Consider the following 22,415-nt stretch of genomic DNA (forward strand, 5'->3'; position numbering starts at 1 on the left):
CTTTTGCCTCCACTCAGGTCAACTCTGAGCTCCCGTGGGATCAGCTGAGGCCTTGCTGAGTCTGCACTTCTCGCTGGGCCCAGTCCAATGACCCGCGCTCCCAATGAACTTGCTGCACGCACATCTCTGGCTCAACATGGGCTTTCTGGGGAGCCTGACCTGAGAGGGTGTCTTATGACCCAGAGTCCCGCATGAAGTAAGGACTAGGTGGGTCCTTACATGGAAAAAATCTCCAAAGGAACGAGTGAGAGAATACATGAATTTTTAGATGTCGGGAGCCCAAATGGACCAGAGTAAGACCAAGACCAACATTTTCTCAGGGTAATTCTATGCTAATTCCAGTTATCCAAAAGAGGACCTGACTTTTTTTTTTTACTACCTACTTTTTTTTTTTTATAACCATTGTAAACATTTTACACATATTAACCAGTATAATCCTTACAGTTGGGCAAAGGTAGTTTTACTACTCTAATTTAGAGATGGAAAAAAAGGGGTCCCAGAGATAAGAATCTCATCAAAGATGGGTAAGTGGCAGAGCCTGGGACTGAAGTTAAGCTCTGTGCTCACCTTTGGGAGCAATGATAGGACTGCAGTGGTGAAGCCTGGAAAGCAGCCCTGGATACCAGTTCTCACACCGCTGCATCAAACAGGATTAGTCAGTCAGGAACAAACAAGATAAACAAGAACCCTACAACCGTGGGACTTAAAATCCAGTGGGGGAAGACACATCAACTAATAAACTATCACAGACTGTGATATGTGTTGAGAGAAAAAAAAACAGGTTGATGATAATAAGGCAGAGAGAAACTTGGAGGGGGACACTATTTTAGACAGACCCTGAGACTTGAAGGATGGAAATGGGCAGTCATGCAGAAGCTGGGAGAAGAAATTTCAGGGAACGGGAACATCCAGCTCAGAGCCTAGAGGCAGGAAGGGCAGGTTTGGGGAGCAGAAGAGAGGTCAGCGTGGCTGCTGAAGCTGCAAAGTAGGTGTGCTCAGATCCTGGGGGCCTTAGATGTCTTCATTTTCCTGTGAAGCCTCCCGTGTACATGCAAAAATAAAATCTGTACACATTTCTCCTGTCAATCTGTCTTCTGTCCACTGAATTCTCAGGCCTAGCTGGAGACTCTAAGAGGGTAGAGGGAAAGTTTTGCTTCTCCTGCGGTATGTTATACTGAAGAGATTCGGTGAATACACAGCATGTTTTGTACATATTCTCTTTTTTTACACAAACCGCATATTCGTATAGTTACTGGTCTGTATCTAGTTTTCTCCCTGAATAGGCCGTCTAGCAGACCCTTCCAAATCACTTCTTATAGAGTTGTCTCACTTTTATTAAACAGTGCAGACCATTCCCTTGCATGGATGTACCACAACTTATTAGACCGACCCCCTATTGACTCAGGTTGTTTTCAAATGTTTTGACATCACAAGTGATGCTACAGTGACCAGCCTTATACACATGTCACTTGGGACACATGAGTAAATCTTTAGGTTGAATTCCTAGAAGCAGAACTGCAGGTCAAGGATGTGGACATTTTAAATTGTGATCTAGTGCCAGCCTGCCCTCCTGCAAGGTGACGCTAACTTACACTCCCAGCAGCACTGCTGCAGGGTGTTTATGTCCCCTATGCCGAGCCATTGAAACGTTTTTCTTATGCCTTTGTACGGAGGATGCTTCATCCTCACATTCACATGCTCACAAGCGGGGCCCAAGCGCAGTCCAGGCCTATGTACCTCCCAAACCTCTTCCCTCCCCACGATGCCGCCCCCTCACCCAAACTCTGTGCCAAGAGCAGGGGCTGCAGCATGCTTCCATGATCTCCTGATGTTTTCCCTTGGGGAGAAATAAGTAACAACCAGAATAAACAAAACCACAAGAAAAACGTCTGGTGAGAGCTGGGTTTATAGCTTAAAAATGGACTCTGCTAGGAAAGAGCGGCATTCTAAAAACTGGAAAATGAATCCAAGTGAACTCTTCCCTGCTCTTCCATTTAAATTAGTCCTGAGAGGGCTCCACCCCCAAGTTTAATCATGATTAGGAATTCCCTCCTGCCATGATTCTATGACTTTAAAAAGACTGGAACTTCAGCTTGATAAGCAGAATTTTTTAGGATCAGCTAGATGATATATTATCATTCCTGATGGGTGAATAACCAAGTACATGGCCACACCTGGTTCTGCGTATGATAAGGAACAGGTTGTCTGGAAATCCCAAACTGCCAGAGCTCAAGTTAGAGGGACAACAGTTGGCTGGGACATTCTACGGAAGCCCACGCCAGCACATTCTCCTAGAGGCAGCCCTCAGTGTGCAAAAGGGGAGGCCGACTGGAGGCTCCCTGAAGATTTTTTCCAGCATTACTAGTCTGCAATTGAGTACAATGCTCTAATTTTATAGGTAGAAGAAGTGAGATTCAGAGCTCATGTGAAGTACCCAGTAAGAGCGCTAACGTGTACATTCTCTTATACTTGTGCAAAAAATCTACTGCAAAGAAAGCTTCAACCGTGCTCACATGTGTCACGCTTCCCTTTCCACACGTCTGCTCACCTAGACCTTGTTATCAATACATTCTGTTACAGTGGTGTATGGAATAAGTATTCTCTTATCTCAAAAAACAGTACAGATTGCTGAGAAAAAGTTAAGTATCAAAAAGGAGAGAGACTATTTCAATTCCATTTGTGCTGGCTACCTATGAATTCGGGCATCTACTTTTTCTCTATTGATCACTTTTAGATGGAGCATTCAGTCACACTAGTAAGCAAAGAAATGTATATTAAAACAATAAGGAGATATTATTTTTATATGTCAGTTTGGCAGATCTGAGAAGTAATATAACACTTGGATCTCCTGATGGCAGCTCGTATTTTCAGGTGGAGACAAGGAGCAGGGATGCCCCCTGCCTGCCTGCGTGTGCCACTTGCACAGCAAGCCTGCCAACAGGCAAGCCTCCACCCTTTCTCTGCTGGCTCAGGGGAGACCAAACGGAAAAGGATTGAAACTGCACCAGTATAATGTGAAAAGGATTACAAGTCCTGAACTGTTCAAGGCGCAGTGTGTAGCATTAGCTGCATTTAGAATCTGCACTCAGTGACTGAAGTTGAAGCATGTTTCTAGCCAGGGCAGCTCCGTATATCGTAAAACCCAGACTTGTGGATCTCAGCATTTATTTGAAAAGTTAGTATGTATGAGAATCACCCAGGCAGCTTGTTAAAGTTCATCTTCCCAGGTTACATTCCCAGTTGTTCTGATTCAGCAAGTGCTGAATGGGCCCTGGAATTTGCATTTTAATAGGCAGCCCAGATGATTCTGACGCAGACAATCTGAAAACCATACTTAGAAACCAATCCGTGGACACCAGCGAGGCTCTGAAAGTAGAGGTCCCATCACAGGCAGGCACATCGCTATAACTCACCCATCTGCTCATGCTTTCATTTAATAGATACATATTGAATGTTTGGCCTGTGCCTCCACACACACATAAAGGGAGGGAACACACATCTTGTGGTGCACGTGGTCTAACAGGAAAGAGAGAAGAATACCAACTGTCCTGGTACAGCACGGGGCTGGGGGGAGATACAAGCATTCTCAGGGCACAGAGGAGAGTGCCTGGCCCAGACAGCATCCGGGGAGGGGGGGGGGCAGGTGACATCAGAGAAGTGGGTCCCAAGGACGTGACCCCAAGGCTGAGGTTGGGTGTTGAGATGATGAAAACAGAGGAGAAGCTTGGCAAGGTACAAAGTCTTGAGCCAGTTGGACATGTTTAGAGATTGTAAGTCGTTCTGTATAATTAGAGTAAAAAGGCAGGTGTGTGTGTGCGCACACACTCGCCCACTCATGTAAGGGCAAGGGAAGCAAGTCCAGGGAAGCACAGGGCCAGCTCAGAGTGGCCCTGTGCACAAAGTATGCCAAAGAGAGTCTCAGAAGGTGTTCAGTAGGGATGACATGTGCAGCTCTGCATTCTAGAAAGTTACTCGTGGCGACTGACCCAGGGGGGAAGTTACTACGTGCAGAGGTTAACACAGTTCTTTGCCTTCTACAAATGACGTCAGCTCAAAATACCTAGGAAGGGCCTGATGCCGCTCCCTGCTGTTCAGAGCAAAATGATCTCCCTGTAAGCTGGTTTCATTTCTAACAAGGTCAAACTAATATTTTACATTGAGTTTGTATGAAAAAAAAAATAAATGTTTAGTTTTTCATGTAATTAAAAAGAACAGCAACAGTAAAAACAACTCCCATGTGAGTTCTAACTCTGGACTGGGTCTGGAAGCACATTTTTTTAAGTGGAGACTCACTTCACTTCTGTGAGCAGCTCTGTGGAGGGGGAACAAGGGACCGTCCCCAACCACGCAGTGGCTGACACAAGCCCACAGTTAACATACATTAAATAAACCACTCCTCATGTCAAATGGAGCTGTTTGCAGAGAAATGTGTTCATGGTTCTGGGAATCATTAATCAATGACGCAAAAGTGGCACAGAATAATTACCATCCCAGGTATCGCTAGAGGCGATCAGAGCTCCAATGTTCTCGCAAAGAAATGAGTTAAGCTGCTGCCATTCCGAGCTCCAGGTCTGCCTGCTTCCCCCAGAGGCCTCTGTGGGGACAAGCCATCCAGAAGTCTGGAAGGAGATGTGCCCCGGAGTCTCCTGGGCTGCATCGGCAAAGACCATGAAAGCAAGCGCTTCTGAGACGGCAGGGGAGGAGGAGCCAGGGCTCGCCACGGGCTGCCTGCCCACTTTACGTGATGGCCACTTGAAGGCAGGTGCTCCGGGCGTTCTGAGCCTGGGCGCACACCCACCACGTACACCCTGCTGTGGGTGTGCTTTCACTTAGAAAAAGCACAAGACCCAAAAGGTCTTATGGAGACTTCTTAATTAGGGGAATTCTCAGCTTACAACAATACTTGCCTCAAGATGTTTCAACACAAGCAGAAAATATTAGTCTGGGGAAATGCAGAAAATAACCACCTACTCGCGCGCGCGCGCGCGCACACACACACACACACACACACACACACACACCCCTGCCACGGTCAAACCCTCTATATGTTTGCTTAAACACGTTCATGGTTCTAGGGTCAGTGCAACAATCCTCCCTTCCTCGACTTCCAGTTCCTGTCCTTGACAGTAAGTAGAATGACCAAGGATTAAGGAGCTGGGGCTAAGTCACGTGCAGGCAGGCAGGCTGGCACGTGCGTGTCACGCTACGTCCTGGCGGAGACGCCGTGCATGGTGAAGAACCTGGAGGCCTGCCTGCCTGAGGCGGCATTAACCGGAACATTCGCAGAGGAAGCAGAGGGGTCCTGGAGCCAACATGTCCAAGGCCAACACAGGAAGGTTGCTGAAGAATAGGGTGGTGGAGAGTTTATGTAACTTGCCTAACATAGTAGGCTAGGAGCTAGGAAAAAGAGAGAAAACCCCATGAACTTGGAGTAAGACAGAGCTGAGATGAAATACGAGCAATTCCAATTAGCAGCCTCTCTAGGCTCTGGTTTTGCCATCTTTAAGATGAAAATGATAAAGCCTCCTTCACAGGGCCCATGGTGAGATTCGATGAGATGTAGGAAAAGCACCCGAAGCAAGTGCTCCAGACCTCCAGCTATTGACACTTCTGCCAATAATAGTGATAAATAAAGAGCAGAACGAGGCTCTCCGTCCAGTCTGAGCACTTGCCCTGTGCCAAGCGGCCCTCCTGGGCATGAACTGTTGGCATCTTCTTCCTTGGTGGTGGTGGATTTGCAAGGCAGCCAGGCCTGCTCCGCCATGCCTTACCTGCTCCCAGAGGGGCTCCCCCAATGAACGAGGTAGGCCCAGGGCATGCCACCCCTCAGGCCAGTTCCCGAGGTTCTCGAGAGCAGACCCATGTCACTGTGGTGGGCAGGCTGCCCACGCCTGGAGCCCCTACACTGCCACAAGGCACACCAGAGTGGGGGGCTCCCCATGGACGGTCCGTTGATACAGCTGTGTTCTCCAGTTCAGCAGATCTTTCCAGAGCACAGATACTACGAGTCAGGGAAGGGAGAGACAAGAATAAATTCCAGCCTGTCCCTGCCTTTAAAGGCATCACAGGAGGACTCAAGAATAATTACAGAGCCGTGTGACAAGGAAGATGCTGGCAGCAGAGTGAGCAGAGTGCTGTGGGCGGCCCGTCGCTATGAGTGCTCTGGGGACGGACACATCAGCACAGGCTCACCCAGGAGGGGGCCTCTGGTTGCAGGGGAGTGGTGAGTGGGTGGGCATGAGGCTGCAATGATCTGGCTAGTAGAGGTGTGGGCAGTGGAGGGGGCCAGGTCACAGGGCCCGCTCCACAATGAGCTCTGCAGCCCAGACCCGACTCAGCCCACTCTTCCAGCCCGTGGACGTCCCTGAGTTCCCAGGCCTGCTTCCCTATGCTCCTCTCTGCCTCAGGCTTTAAATTCAGGGGACTCACCACACATCAATCAAGGCCCCAAACCCAGCAACTTCCCTCTTTCCCACAAAATGCTGTATTTTGTAGTGGACATAGAACCCGAGATGGGCCCCATCCCAGCTGGTCAGGTTTCTCGTGGGCTCTACTCTGACCCTCTGTCACATCCTCCACCATCTCAGCAGGAAACAGACCCACTCAGACCTGGATTCTCCCATTTTGTCCAAGCTCAACACTTGCCCAACCTCCACAGTTCCTGGCTTCACAGGCTCCCAGGTGCATTGTGGAAGCCCTGGAAGCCGGCTGGGGCTGGGTTTAAACAGGAGTGTTTCCTCATTTGCACTGACAGGCCCTTTCCCACTTCCTCAGGGCCATGGCTTAGGTACCAGGGTTCATACCCCACTCCTCCCTCCTTCTTGGAAAGAACAAATGCTAAGGTACCATTAAAAGAGCCACAATCACAGTGATAATAGCAGATACAAGCCACCGAGAGCTCCTCTGCGCCGATTTGGGGCAAAGACACGCAGTGTAGGTGGTGGAGGTGGGATTGGGACCAGGCTAGAGCCTCTGTCCACCTAGCCTCCTGGGAGCCTGTCCCCATGTGACCCTGGCCAGTCTCCTAGACCTGCTTCTTCAGGGAGCAGGTGTGTCTGGTTCCAGTGACCTTGTAGGAACTCAGGCTGAATTGGAAAAGAATCTCTCCCACAGTTTACCGTGAAGTCAGAGGCAACAAGCACAACCCAACGAAATGGATCAAAACAACTCATGCAAAGAACCAATGTCTTGATAATGTCAAGAATCGCCTTGCTTTGCCCTGCTCAGTCCCTTTGTGCCCCACCCCCCAACCTCGTGTGGCCCCTCCCGGCAGGTAAGGGGACACCAAGCACTAAGATCCTGCCTCAGACCCTGCTGCGTTTCACGTGCTCCTGTCTGCACAGCCTGGAGTCCCTGCCACCACAGTGAGCCACCTGTGGCATTCTGACAGCTTCCTGCTGTGTGACATGGAGATCCAGAAGGACTGAAGTTTAAATACAAGGCAGGGGAAAACGAGAGAACAGCCGCTCTCTGCTCCTGACCTGCCTCTCAGAGGCTGGGAAAGTCAGTCACCTGTGGGCTTCAGGCTCTGGCTTCCCCAGCAAGACCCCGGAGTGAAGTGTTGCTGGGTGGGACAGTTAGCAAAAATAAGACTCTCAGAGACCAGGACAAGTACCAAAGGCAAGAACCTGCTGCACAGGCCATGCTGGGACTAGCTCTGGCTGTGATGGTAAACTCCAGACCTTGCCCTCAGCCCAGACCAGGGAGGACTGGAGCCACCTGGCTGGTCTTGGCAAAAGCACATGGGAGTCAGGCCATCTGCAGAAGCCCTTCTTGGAAGGCGGGGCATGGATTAGGTGACATGTGGACCCTCAGTGATACCAGATGTGGCAGGCAGTATTTGGGGACAAAGATGTCCCCCAAGAGCCTCATCCCTGGTTATCCCATCATATACTAACCTAGGTGCTGCTTGAAGGGCTTGAAATTATTTTTCATTCCAGATGAAATTAAGGTTGCAAATCAGTGGACCTTAAAATAGGGAGATTATCCTGGATTATTTGGTGGGTCCAATTCCCATGAGACCTTAGCAGCAGCAGAATGCACTAGAAGAACTGGTGGGAGAGATTCAATGGAAGAGGGAGGCAGAGGGGAGATGAGGGGGAGGGACGATGAGGCAGAAGCAGCTCAGAGAGCTCTGTAGTGTGAGGAGGCTGCTGCAGCTGGCCTTGAAGATGCAGGAAGAGAGCCACAGGCAAGGGATGTGGGTGGCCTCTAGAAGCAGAGAACGACCCCTGGCTGACAGCCAGCCAAGACCCGGGAACTCAGTCCTACGGAAGCAGGGAGGTGAATTCTGCCAACACCTGAACGAGCTTGGAAATGGCTGCATCCCCAGAGCCTCCAGAAAGAGATGCAGCCCTGCCAACACCTCGGCTTCAGCCCTGTGAGACCCTAAGCAGAGGACCAGCTGAGCCATGTTGCGCTCAGACTTTTGAGATAATAAATGTGTGCTGCTTTAAGTCACCAAGGTTTTGGTAATTTGTTACGGCAGCGATATAAAATTAATACACCAAATAAAACCAAAGCATCGCCATTGCTCTCTTCTTATCAAAATGACGAAAGGAGCCAATATGGAGACAATATCTAACCCGGTATTTCTTTACCCTATCAGGAAAGTAGGAAGGGATGGCTGGGGTTTGGTTTTAATCTGTTTAATATGCATCCATCATATCAGGATTTCTCACCTTGACACTATAGGCGTTTGCGACTGAACAATTATTTTCTGCTCTTCTGAGCATTGTAGGATGTGAAGTAGCATCCCTGGCCTCTGCCCACTAGATGCCAGTAGCAACCCCTCCCCACCAAGTCATGACAACTAAAAATGTCCCCAGGGGTGGGGCAGGGTAAAGCTGCCCCCTGCTGAGAATCACTGCTTTACATTATCCTTTAAGGGCAAAGAAACGTTTTAAGAGTAAGAAAGCATTGATCTCTTAGCTGTTTTCAATTGACTAGGCATTTACTGAATATCCATTTACCTATATGAACATATATGATATGTTCAAACTGTTATCAGCTGTTAGTACTCAGCAGCTGGGTACTGTGGCTATGTATACACACATATATAAATATATGTTACATATGTTATGTTTTATATCCATTTTTTAAACTTTCACACATTAGACTACACTACTTCCATAATCAAAATAAAATGAACATGAATATAATAAATCTTCATTCATCAGTGTTTACTGAAAGGCCTCTCCAGGCATGCCCGAGGTTAGGCGCCTGGGGGTCCCTCCATGAAGGAGCATCAGTAGAGTGAGAGAGGCAGAAGGTGAAGTGGTGAAGGTTAGCCTGAATGTCAGGAGCAAGGGCAGGTGGAGATACAGTGGGCAGTAGAGACAGGTATGAGGGAGAGACCAGCTCTCCAGGTTTCAGATTGGGGACCAGTTGTGATGGGCTTTGGAGAGTCAGCTGCTAGGAGTCTAGCGTGCAGAGCACCACAGACAGACAAACCAGCATGAGCAAAGGCATGGTGGTGAGGTGTGAAGGCATGGTGGTGAGGTGTGATGGGGACTTGCAAATGTACTCTCTGGCTGAAAGCTGTGGGTTCAGCATGTACAAAGACCTTGTTGTTCCAGGATTGTTTTTTTTTTTTTGCGGTACACAGGCCTCTCACTGATGTGGCCTCTCCCGTTGCGGAGCACGGGCTCCGGATGCGCAGGCTCAGCGGCCATGGCTCACGGGCCCAGCCGCTCCACGGCATGTGGGATCCTCCCAGACCGGGGCACGAACCCATGTCCCCTGCATCGGCAGTCGGACCCTCAACCACTGCGCCACCAGGGAAGCCCCCAGGATTGTTTTGATTAACTGCTACCCAAATCTGAAAGCAGCTAAACACTCAGCAGAAGTTCTGCAGTCATCCATTTGGCCAACGCACTTCAAAGTCAGCCCTTTCACCCAACCCCTGGAAGGAGTAAATCCCAGTTTGACACCCTCCAGGAGTCTCTGCAAGGAATCTGCCCCTGGAAAGACATGCTTCGGTTTCTGCACGTTGCTCACACCCATCACAAGCTCTCTGAGCTTGTCACTTGCTCCTGGATACCCAGGCTGCTTACTCAGTGGCCCGTAGTTCAGCTCCACTCTCCTCCACCCTGCAGCCAGACTAGCCCTCAGCTCTCATGCATTCATCTCTGGGTAGCCCCTGCATGTCTTGCCAGCCCCGCCCTGCCTGCTCCTCTGTTTTGCTGGGGCATCTTCTTCACTTACATCCCATACAGAAGAGTTGATGGAAGAGACAGATGGAAGTCTACCCAGCCCTTAAACCACTCAACCTTTGGAAAGGGAAGAGAATTAGTCTTTAATGAGCCACCTCATGTGTGCTGGGTGCTATGCTAGTCACTTTGCTTCCATTATCCCATTTAAGCCTTATGAGAATTTTGTGAAATGGTTGCCGTGCACTCCATATTAAAGATGAGAATAACTAACTGAGGCTCACGAAGGTTCGGTAGCAGGCCATTTAATATGTGGCCAAGTTGGGGTTTTTAGCTCAGGTCCGTTTTACTTTAAGACACGTGCTTCATCTTCCATACTTTCTTAGACTTGTGTAAGAGGGCCCTTCCCTGTTCCTGTACTTCAGGGGGACCCCCTGACCCTCTTCCAGTCATACCCAGGGGACATGCATGCACACCAAGAGCCTGGGCTCCCACAGTCCAGCTCCAGGCATCCGCAGCAATGGATTTCCCTGCTAACTGGTCCAGCCTGCCTCCTGGCTGTGCCTACCGTCTCTCCAGGTCCACCCTTCTGAGGGCTGAAGGTGCCTCAAGTGTGCTTCCTCTAGGCCTGAGTGGTGGCCAAGGGGAGCTGCTTTCAAGGCGAGGAGTGTGGGGACAGCTGGGACATATGGGTCAGGTGTCCAAACACATCCACCAGGGCCCCTCACTCAGGCACGGGATGGATCCCTCAAGTGGTCAGGCTGTGAGCGGGGGGCCAAGGTGCTGAACTACAAGGAGGTCAGGAATTCTAAATTTGAAACTGGCCCCCCAGGTTATTATAAAGGTCAATATAGGGCATTAGAACATATTTCACTTAACAGTTTATTAGCTTGATTTATATTTTCTAAACATTTTGATGCAAGATGTGTGGGCATTTGCACCCTTGCTCTGGGCCCACAAACTTAGGAGCATGCCATCGCTTTTGCTCATTGACTTTTTTATGGTGAATGGAGATATCACCTCCCATGTGAGTGCAGAAAGCTTAGTTCTCTCATGTCTGATAATCTTTAAAGAATAATCATGATGGGCTGTGTTACCTTTTCATGATCAAGAAGCTCTTGTAAAATGACTTGTCTCTCCCGACACAGTTCCAAGAAATCTTCAGAGTGCAGGCTTTCGTGTAAGGCGGGGAAGAAGGTCAGCTGGGTGCAGTCTACTGCCTCATCTCTCTCGCTCTCAGCTTCCTGTGGTGTCACTCCATCTGCAGCAGCAAAAAGGGACGTATGGTTTGTGCAGGAGCCACCTGGAGTCACGAGGGACAGTGCACAGCCTGGGCCCGAGTCCCTGGGAGGAACTGCAAGGTTTCAGGGCAGCCGTGAATGACGTGGATCCCAGCGTACCCCTCACTGTTTCTGAAAGTGGACACACCCCTCTGACCCTATCATGTGGTGAACACACCTGCAGGTTGATTCACTCAGGAAGATGTACCCGGGCCTGGCTGCTCTGCAGCTCTCCAGTGACCACGGGGGGATGTTTCAACACCTTCATTAATCAGTAAAGCAATTTCCTAGAGGGTCCCAGAGGGTCCCACAAGATTTGCTTTTTCTGAACTTCACTTTTTGTTTTCTTTTTTTTTTGGCCACACCAGGTGGCATGCCAGGATCTTAGTTCCCTGAGCAGGGATCAAACCCACGCCCCCTGCAGTGGAAGTGCAGAGTCTTAACCTCTGGACCGCCAGGGAGGTCCCCTGTTCACTCTTTCAAGAGTGGGGTTTTTTTCCCTAATTATGGAAATACTATCTTCTTAATGTAAAAAACTTGGAAAACCCATGAAATTGTGAGAAATTAAAAATGAGAAATAAAACAAGTATCACCTGTGCGCCCAGAGAGAGTGCTAATAACAACAGCTCCTGTTTAGTGAGCACCTTCTCTGTGCTGGATATTTTAATGACATTTTTCATCCAGTCCTACCTAGATTGTAGAGTCCATTCCATCCTCACTTTGCAAATGAAGAAATTGACAAAGGCTAATTATTTTGCTCAAGGTCATACGGCTACTAAGAACTAGAGGCTGAATCTGAACCAAGTCCCTCTGAGTCCAGAGGCTGATCTTTTCATCTCTAGTCTGTCTGTCCTCCCTGGCCACAATGTGGTTTAATTCTGACATCTTTTTTGTACATACATGTATATGTACACACATAACGTAATTTCTGACATGGTAAGAATTATACTGAATTTATAGTTTTTCTTTTCTAACTTTTTGGCTCAAGATTATACCATGAGCCCTTTCCCATTCCATTAAAAGTTCTTAGAAAGCAACTTAAGTGGCTGTAATAATCTACTGTGTGACTCTTCCATAATCACCCAACTCACCTCCTATGTTTTAGAGATACAACTAGTTTCTGTTTCTATACTACCAAAATCCACTGTGCTGCAATCATCTGTGTGTCCATCTAGACTCATTTCCAAAGGATGCGCTCCTGTGCATGTGCCTTTGGGTGCCAGCTAAGTACACACCTGTGTGGATCTCTAGAGTTTTCTCCTCCACCCTGTCCTGGGTGTCCACCTGCGTGGAGCAGCACATGGCTGCAAGGTCAGGGTGCTACTGGACATCTTCTTTGTGGCAAGATGCTCATCTCTTTGACCTCCTCCCCACCTGGGAACCTCACACTTGCATGAATGTAAGTGCCTGCCGCTCACAGCAACATCCATCAGAGGCTTTTCCTCAGGCAGAGAAAACACTGTGTAGATACAGGCACCCAGGAAGGCATGGTGAAGGATCACAACCCTGTCTTCTTTGACTGAGCTCCCTACTGGGAGTTGGGGGTCCATGCTGGAAACATGGAGGACGCCTGGGATCATAGGTGACCAGAGGCCCTGCATATAGGGGACGAGGGGACTTAGCAGCCCATGGCCCTAGTCCACATAAAATCAAACACCTGCTTTCTACCACGGTACCCTCTGCAGCCACCCATTTTGAGAGGGAGAGCAGGCAGATTCTCCTTCTGATCTTAGGGTTATGGGGCTTGGGATGGAAAGAAGAGAAGCCAAAATATGAGTGTTACACTGTCATCCCAAGTCTCAAGTGGGACTCCCCAAATCAACCTGGGATCAAGATCCTCACTTCTGGGCTTTGTTACTGCAGACTGACAAGACAGCAAGCTCCACGCAAAATCCGGTGCTAAGGCACTAAATAAGACAAGTCTGATCAGCTCTAGGAAGGTGTCACTTGGTTAAGGGTATGATATAAGCTGCAGCCTAGGATACAGTGAAACTCACAGACAGAGAGTGTCTGAAACAAAAGGCAGAGTCTCTGGTAGAAACACAAAATCTGAAATATAGTGTATGTGTCTGTGTGTGTGTTTGGTATGTATTTGATGCGTTCGGGCCAAAATGACTTCTGAAAATAAACTAGATTTTTAGCATATCAACCCAACCAAATTCCTCCATGAGTATTACACAAAGGGTAAGCATAAACATCAACAATGATTCAAAGTGCTTTTTTAAATTGGAGAAATAACAATGACCATTATATCTGTCATCTTCACAATCAGAGAATTCAGTGTTAAGCATTAAATATCTATCCCACCCAATTTTGCTCTAAAATATTTTCCTATTTTCCTCCTAGGTGTTTTGGGTCACATACTGAACATGTATTAGTATTTGGGGGGGCACTTTTAAGGTTTCCCTCATATAGCAAATTGACAGGATAGTTTCCCTGAAAAAAATTCTTACTGTTGCAACCTAAATGCAAACTCCTTCCCCCAGTGGAGCGTTCAGGTCCGGAATGGGTCCCTCTTCATTCTGGAGAGCAGAGTGATGAAAGGCCTTGCACTCCCTACTCTAGACTTGCAGCATTTTCTTCCCACAATATATTAACTTCATATCTTTAAGGAGATGTTAAATAAAACCAAGAATTGCTTTAACTGTTAAATAAAAATACAGATAAATTGAATACCTTGGTTTTCAGCATTTAACTGAGAAATATCACCATTTCTGTCCTGACTTTCCTGAAATAAAACCAGAGAAAAGAGAAATTAAATCCTGGATACCCATGGGCCCCACCCACCTTTCCACAGATTCACAAACACATACACACACATGCATATGGCTCCTTCAAATCACTCATACACTCAAGACTCAAAGGCAAGGGGAGCAAAATGCCAAATCCGAAAGGACCACAATAAAATGCAAGTGTTAATGTTCCTGAGTCAAAGGGGAAAAAACCCACAATCTTCCATTAAGTAGGATTTACAGTAATTACCAAAGATTATGTCAAATGGGAGTAGAGAGTATCCTGGCTGTCTGTGGTATGGGCCACCCTGGAGAGGGGACCAGGGACAGGGGCTGGGGCTGGACAGCCCAAGAGACCAGAGACTAGGTTCCACAGCCAGCCTTCGGCCTTGACATCAGCACCACGGGCAGGCTTATTTTTCCTGCCTCCATTTCCTAAGAAATGTATTGAGGGAAAAATACTATATATCACCAGATGTTTACAGACAATACACTCAAAACTAAAACGTCTACTGAATAAATGAAATATAATTTTTTCATTAGGTTTTATAAAGAATTTAATGTGGGTAAAAGATTCTGAGGTTACAGACTAGAGAAGAAGCCCAACATTGTAACTCAGGATGAACGCAGAAGGAAATGTCTTGCATTCCAGGGTGTGGAAAGGCTGCTTTTCAGAATATCTTAAAGCAGAATTGTTCAATGAGGACATGAAATGCTATTAACAGATTCTTCTGTATCCACTACCAAGCCAAGGATGGTTCTTCATCATTTAAAAGGCAAAAATGTAAGTTTGACAGAGAGTCCAAGCTTCATTACAGCAAACGCCTGGGGACTGTCCAGATTCCGTTGCCTGGGAATCCAACGCAGCTTCAGTGTCATTTGGACGAAGCGCGTCACTGGCTCAAGCTCGCAGAAATAGCTGAGTTCAAGATATTTCCATTGTAAGACTTGAGTCGGGATTTGCTTGCACAGTGATGCCCACAGAAGGGCTGGCCATGACTGCTCTATGACACATAACTTGTACAAGAGACAGTGCCCACCACGTGGCTCTTTTCAAACGCTGGCATCCGGACCATTCTAACGGACTTTTATGGATGTCAGCGTGGTACTGGATCAGTGGTGTATATGTGAACCACTCACTCACTTATTTTTTTCATTCATTCAGGCTGTAGTTACAGCATCCCTTCTATGTACCTGGGGAGTTAGTGATTCTTTCCTTCTGGTAAACAGCACCAAGAATGCATTACAGCACTCCTACAGTGAACCGCACGCATTACCTCTCCTACCTGTCCATGCCAAAGCACTCCTGACGGAAACAACATCAGACGGAAAAGCTAAGGAGACACCTCGCTATACATTGCCTGTCTGGAAGCATCCTGTCTTGTTGCATCTAATTCTTACCTCGAGCCTTTCTCGACTCAGGGCCTCCAGCGGAGACAAGCGTCTGATACGTTTCCTCATGCGAGCTGGTCCTTCTCTCCAGTCCAGTTCCCACCGGGAGCAGGGTGTGGCTTCTGCCATCTGACGCCACAAGCCCAGCTCCCCAAAAAGCTGCTCCTGGATCCTGGCCCAGTCGTTGGCTGCCTTGATTTTGCCACATCTCCGCCTCTGGGAAGCAGAAGTACAGCGTCACCTCTGGACACATCTCCTCACCAGCCTGGCCCCAAACCACCTGGGGTGAACAGACCAAGCCCCCCATAATTGCCTGAGGAAAATCACCCCTATAGGCAGCTCCAAGCACCTTCACGGTGTACTCTCTGGAGCTAGGACCAGGCCAGGAGAAGAAATCAGTTTTTCAGCTTTGAGACCATTTAATTCAGCTTCGAGGAGAAAAAAAACCCTCTGCCCTTTGGCCCACAGAGCCTCGTGACTGCTGGGCGCTGTGCAGAAAGTAACAGGTCCCAAAGGTCCCCATGCTATTCATCAGAGGATTGGACAGCTATTTGGCAGAATGGACACAGAACCTCACCACAGCCCCTACCCTTCAAAATGATGCTGAAAGTCCTCCTTCCAGTGTCTGGACTGGAAGTGTGGTGAGAATGTTCAAAGAAGCTAAAACCTTTGATGTTAATAAAATTATCCTTCCTAATATCTATGGAATCCTCATAGTTTGCATACACAGCACTTGACTGTTATACCTTCTGCTAGAGTATAACTCAAACCTTTTACAAAATACATCGACACCCCTAAATTGCTTTTGTATGCCACATTGAAGTTTCCTACATCATCTATCAAGGAAACATTTCAATTCAGTTTGGACAGCAGAATCAACTTTGTCTGCAGGGTGAACTTTTCCAACTATTCAAATATTTGATGGTATGTGCCCTACATTTTAATTTTTCAGAAAACTGAAAGGTGAAAGTGCTAAGGACAAGAAGCACAGACCTCACAAAAGTAACATAAAGAGAAAAGAAACTCATTGTCATGTACCAGGCTGAGCCTCTCACCTGCTTTATCTCATTTCCTCTACACAATGACACCATAAGTGAGTCTGGAACTTGTTAAGTACTTTCTATTATCCTCATGAAGGAACCAAGTCTAGGAGAGGAGAAGTGACTTCCCCAAGGACCAACAGGTGACCAAGCTAAGACTGAAACCCAGCCTGTCTAATTCCAGAGCCTTCACTTCAGCCTGCGTGCTTAATTCCTTTCCTAGGGCCCTGGTATCATTTCATTAAGTCGTGATTTCTGCCAGTATTATTTCAAAGACTGGCAGACTTAGATCCATTTTGAATGGGAAAATCGTTCTCAGAACTTGAAAATTCTCACAAAAACATGACAGATGGTATAGTTCTAAGTACTTCGTCTTTGGTGTCAGATGAACCTGGGCTGTCACCATGTTTCTGCTTTTCACTAGCAGTTTAATCTGAAGGAGACTTACCATCCTCATCAGTCAAATTCAGTTAGTAATATTACCACAATAATAAAACCATGGGTTTATGTAAGGATCAAATGAGACAATATTTTCCAGAGTTTAATACGGTGCCTTACCCAACTTAAGCAGTTAGTATTATTATTGTGAATAAAGCAAATTCTATTTCAAAACAAGATAATTTTGTTTCTCCACAGTTCTTAGATTCATATCCTAAATAGTTATAGCATTTTACAAGTACTCCAATTGTTTAATAAAAAACTCCAGAAAAATAATGACTATCCAAAGCCTTTTATAGGGATTTGGTTATATGAAATGAACACGTGTTTGGGGAAAATATTTCAGCTCCTGGGAGATTGTTGCTGCATTTGTAGTTCCATATTGAGCTTGACAGAGGATGAACAATCCCAAGCTACTGGGTTGTTCATCCGGGGTTTCAAATTAGTCTTTTAAGAGCATCCCTTCCACCCTAAGGCCCCACCTATGCAACCTGGAGGTTCCCAGCTGCCTGAGTCTTCATCACAGGGCAAACGTGTTGGCTGCATACCTGCAGCTAGACAGATGTGTGTCAGGGATAAGATCCCTCATTCATCCTTCAGAGATGAATGACTGTTTAGTCCATGATGGAAGGCTGTATGTGGTCCCAAGACAAAGGACATGAGATGACTAAATAAGCAGAAGTCCTGAGCTCCTGCACCCGCAAGGTGTTCTGTAATGCCCATGCTTCTGCACAAGGTAAGGTCCCCATTCAGTTCAAACCTCGAGCGGGCCAAATGCCACACCAGACACAGGGGCAGGGATGCTGGTGTACTAGAGGCAGCTATGATTCTCGGCTGAATAGAAGCTCTTGGGTAGCATCACTGAGACTTTCCTCTTGGCAACCAGACCGTCCCTACTTTCAGTTCCCAGTGCTGGGGTGCAGCTGACCCCAGCCCTGGCTTCAGTGGGTGATGAATGGTTGTGGGATGGGCTAGTGAGCATCATACTCTGGGATTGGAACTGGTTGTCTCTAGAGCCGTATAGAGCAGACTGCAGAGAGGTGGATGTGTACACGTTCAGGGCTGCTCACCTTGCACTGGCCAACCTTATGTGCATCAGGAAAAGGCACCTGATGTATCTGCATTGAGGCATACACAGCCTACAGGCAGGCCTCTCAGCAATGAGACAGTCCCTTTGTGCAAGTTACATAATTTCCCACCCTTTATATGAGCCCTGCCTGGTTCCAGGATGTACAGACTGGGGAGCAGAGCATGAGTTCATGCCAGCCTCAAATGCTCTCTCCTCCATGTGCCTTGTTGCCTAAAACATATTAGTAATCTCATACACTTGTGTGTTTAATGTTTGTGTGAACATGTGTTTGTGTGTGTGTACGAAAAAGAGAGAAAGAAAAGAGAGAGAGGGAGAGAGGAGGCAGATTCCTTAAAGCAGAGTTTGAATACCTGGATCCAGCTCTTCTTGAACCGTGATGTTCTCCTGGATTTTTCAAAATATTTCACGTGTTGCCTAAGCCAGTTTGAGTTGAGTTTCTGATACTTACATGTCAAAGAGCTGTTACCAAAATGTAATGGATATATAGAGACTGAGCAAGAAATGGAAACAGCCTGTTGGCCCCCAGAGAGCCCAAAAGAGAGGGGACAGAGCAATGCCCCTCACACACTAAAAGAAAGGCCATTTCTGGGGTGGAAGGCATCTTGCATAGAACTTTAAACGGTAAAAACTGTCATTTTAAAAAATATATAGACAAAATGAGGCATGTCTGTAAGGTATGCTGAGGACTCAGTATAAGAACAGGTGGCCTGGGTATATCACAGAGCAGCGCCAGAGCAGCCGGACCACAGAGAAGAGAACAAATGTAACTGGAAATGGCAAAGGGGCATCTGGGCAGGGCCAGAGCAGAGGCACCTGTTTTCGTCGGCACTTCTGGAGTGATGGGAAATTGGGGAGATTAAATATCAGAATTGCACGATTTGCTGGTGATGGGATGATGAGGTATACTGGATGCTTGGGTTAGCTTCCAGGGCACTGGGTGACGCTATCTTGTCATGCTGTGAGCACCTGCATCGCCAGTGACCTCTCAGGTTAAGTAAAATGCCCAGTTGGAAAAGTCTTACGCAACCTGTTACTGACAGCCGTGTGGGCGGGGGCCCTTGAACCTCATTATCTCCACCCTCTTGGAAGGACCTCACGGAGTGTAATTAGGAGAAGCTGTCCTTGAAGAACATGGCATATTTCACAAGGCTGATTTCTTTCCAGAACTTGGACTTGACTTCTCTGGAAGTGGAGTGGGGCCTTCGTCGGGAAAGTCTACTACACCCCTTAAAAGAAAGCGGGGTGAACACTCCAGACCCCATTATCTCCGGCAGACGGTGATAACACCTGCATTCTTTTAAACATCAAAATGATCTGTCTCAAATATTTAAACACTTGGAAAGTATCCTCAAGGATTAGCCTCAAAACGCTGATTTTCTCAAAAATACTTCAATCAACAGTAAAACTCTGTCCCACTTTCTCAAGTACCCTCTGAGCCCCAGTCAGGCCCGCTGCTGAAAATAAGCCAGACTGATGTTCCAGGAGGCTGGACCCTTGCCTTATGGGCTCAGAGCCTCTGCCGAGGTTCTTCTGTCCTTCCCCATTAACCTTCAGTTTTTCAAATTTCAGCAGAAATCCACCAGTTACCACAGAGCACATTTCTCCTAGCCATGACCAAATCTTCCAGGCTTTTCCAACCATAAGAAGAGAAATGGTCAAACTCTCGACTAGATGCTGATTTGAAAGTTTAGATAAACAACACCCTCTGTCTTGAAATGGAACAAGCGTGATGGGGATATCCCTAAATAAAGGATGCAATCCTAAATGGTTCATCTTACTTTTCCCCCAATGGCAGCTGAATTTATTAGCCATATTGCTAGTCCTGAATGAAGTTGGTGAATTCAAGTAGTAAGGCACTCACATGCGAGGTCCTGTCCAAGGGGCGCAGATAACACGCAAATATAAGCCAGCAGGACACCTATCCTCAAACCGCCTCTCCCCCCCCCCACCAGCATGTCTGATAAACTGCCCACCTCCTTATGTAGCACAGCCTGGGAGGCTGTGTTGCTAGTCTGTATGTTTCTGGGGTGCACGCTGTGCATCTCACAAATCCCTATTCGTGGGGGCATGTTGTGGGCTCCCAAACAAGCACATATGGAGATAACTGGATCAGGTTACTTGGCTTAAGTTGATCAGAGCCTATTTTGTTTCCCTTGAACTTGGGGACTACTGTTTCACCATTCCTTCACCCCTCGCCTTACCCCAGGCACACCCAATGGTTCCTTATACCCCACTGCTCCTCTCTTTGTAGTACAACGTCCTAGTATTGGCCTTATCACCCTGCTTTAATTTCTTTACTCTTGGTCCCTCTACTGAGTGTTAAGAACCTTCAACCAGAGGAGTATCATTATCATCTCTGCCTTTCCTACACCTAGCAAGGCTTTGGCACAGAGAAATTGTAAAGTAAAAATATAATTTGTGACGTTTTAATTCTACTGTTGTGTTCTATTACTAGCAATCATTTTAGAAAATTTTTGTTAACATCAATAATACCACCTAAGAATGAACTTCTTAGCCATTCATTAACCACATACGGGACATCTATTCCCTGCCAGCCACTGTCTAGGTGTTCCATACTCACTCTTTAATCTTTACAGGTAGGCAATATTATCCTGTCTTAAAGATGGGGACCCTGAGGCTCAGACCAGGCTCAGTCCTAGGAAGGGGCAGACCTGAGATTCAAATAGAGATGTCCCTGGCATGACAGCCAGTGCTCTTTACCTAGACTGTACAGAAATCACTCCTAGAGAGAGGTTTTCAACATCTAAACCTACCCTCATCAGTGGCAACCCACTGTCCTTAGGAGAACAAGCCAAACCCCTAAGGTGGCAGCAAGCCACTCTGCTTGCTCAGGCCCTGCCTCATCTTCATTCACCCTTGTCCCTTCCCAGCTCAGATCATCCCAGTCACTTCCTCTTCTTCCAGTTAACTGATGACATCCAGTGCTTTCCCGACTCAGGAGCTTCACACATTCCCACCCCTTAGTCAAAACCACTTCCTTAAAATACTTTAGCCCATATTCCTCCTTCTTCAGATTTCAACTTAGAGATCAATTCCTTGCAGAGGGCCTCTGATCTGCCCAAATTAAAGTCTTCCCCTTGTTATACTCTCCCATTATACTCGTATTTTCCCTGTCTATTGCTCTTTCCAAGTTATAATGATCTATTTATCTGTGCACTTATTTAATGTATATCTCTCCTTTAGAGTAAGCTACCCGAGAGTGAGGCCCACGTCTGCTGTGTTTACAATCGTGCCCCTAGCTCCTAGCACAGGATCTGAGGCACCCAATGGATGAATGAGTAGGTAAGTGGATGGAAACACTGCCTATCTCCTCAGCTGCTGACAGTGTGGGTCCAAATCCCATGGCACAGGTCATGAAGGTAGGACTGACTCACTGATGACCAATTATTAGCTTAGCCAATTTAGAATTTAAACCAAATGCTCTTATGATTCTTTATTTCAGGTTCAAGGTAGGTTCTGGTCTACTGTGCAGAGAAGGGAATTGCCTTGTTTCTTACCTGTACATGATCTTTGTATAGAGATGCATATAGTTCCTGTCCTTTTCGTCTGTAGTTCTCGATACATGACACGAAGTCCTGGAGAAGAGACAAAACAAGTCACAACTAATAACAGCTGTGATCTGAGGTAAGAACTTCTCTACTCTGACCAGTTGTCGGGGGAAGTAAGAGTTACAGGATTTGTTGGTCAAATCAATCACAACCTCATGAATACATGTACCACCTATGCTGTTACATTCACATACACACTCACATACATGCTTATGGGTTACTTCCACTTCCAGCTACGACGAACTAGCTTGTAGCAGATAAATCTTCCTCCCAAGAAAAACTAGAAAAGCTAGAATATAATAGATAAATTAAAATGGAATTCTAAAAAATGTTCAAGTAACTCACATTTATGGAATAGTGCACCCAACAATAGTAAAATACACATTTTTCAAGCCCCCACAAAATATATACCAAGACAAACTACATGTTGGATCATAAAATAAATCTCAACAAATTTTTAAAAAATTAAAACCTGCAAAATATGTTCTCTGACCGTAAAAGAATCAAACTGAACTCAATAACAGGAAATCTCCAAACACTTGGGAACTAAACAATATACTTCTAAATAATCCATGGATCAAAAAGTAAGTCTCAAGGGAAATTTTAAAAAATACATAGTACAGTATGTATCAAAATTTGTCACATAGCTAAAACAATACTGAGAGAGAAATATATGTCACCGAATGCATGCATTAGAAAAGAGTTAAATTTTAGAAAATCTGA

The 22,415-nt window shown here is 46.7% G+C and overlaps 1 protein-coding gene across 1 annotated transcript in view; it reads right to left on the reverse strand.

The window, feature by feature from the left end:
* LOC307175471 (WD repeat- and FYVE domain-containing protein 4-like) overlaps positions 1-22,415 on the reverse strand; it is a gene marked incomplete at its 5' end in the record, with an annotated part of 227,684 nt that overhangs the window by 81,491 nt on the left and 123,778 nt on the right. The window contains 4 exons of the mRNA XM_079900580.1: positions 11,249-11,412; positions 14,108-14,159; positions 15,565-15,771; positions 21,642-21,719. Of these exons, the coding sequence (XP_079756706.1) occupies positions 11,249-11,412; positions 14,108-14,159; positions 15,565-15,771; positions 21,642-21,719 (501 nt within the window). The remainder of the gene's footprint in view (positions 1-11,248; positions 11,413-14,107; positions 14,160-15,564; positions 15,772-21,641; positions 21,720-22,415) is intronic.

This window comes from Stenella coeruleoalba (assembly GCF_951394435.1).
Source record: "Stenella coeruleoalba genome assembly, chromosome: 16".
Lineage (NCBI taxonomy): Eukaryota > Metazoa > Chordata > Mammalia > Artiodactyla > Delphinidae > Stenella > Stenella coeruleoalba.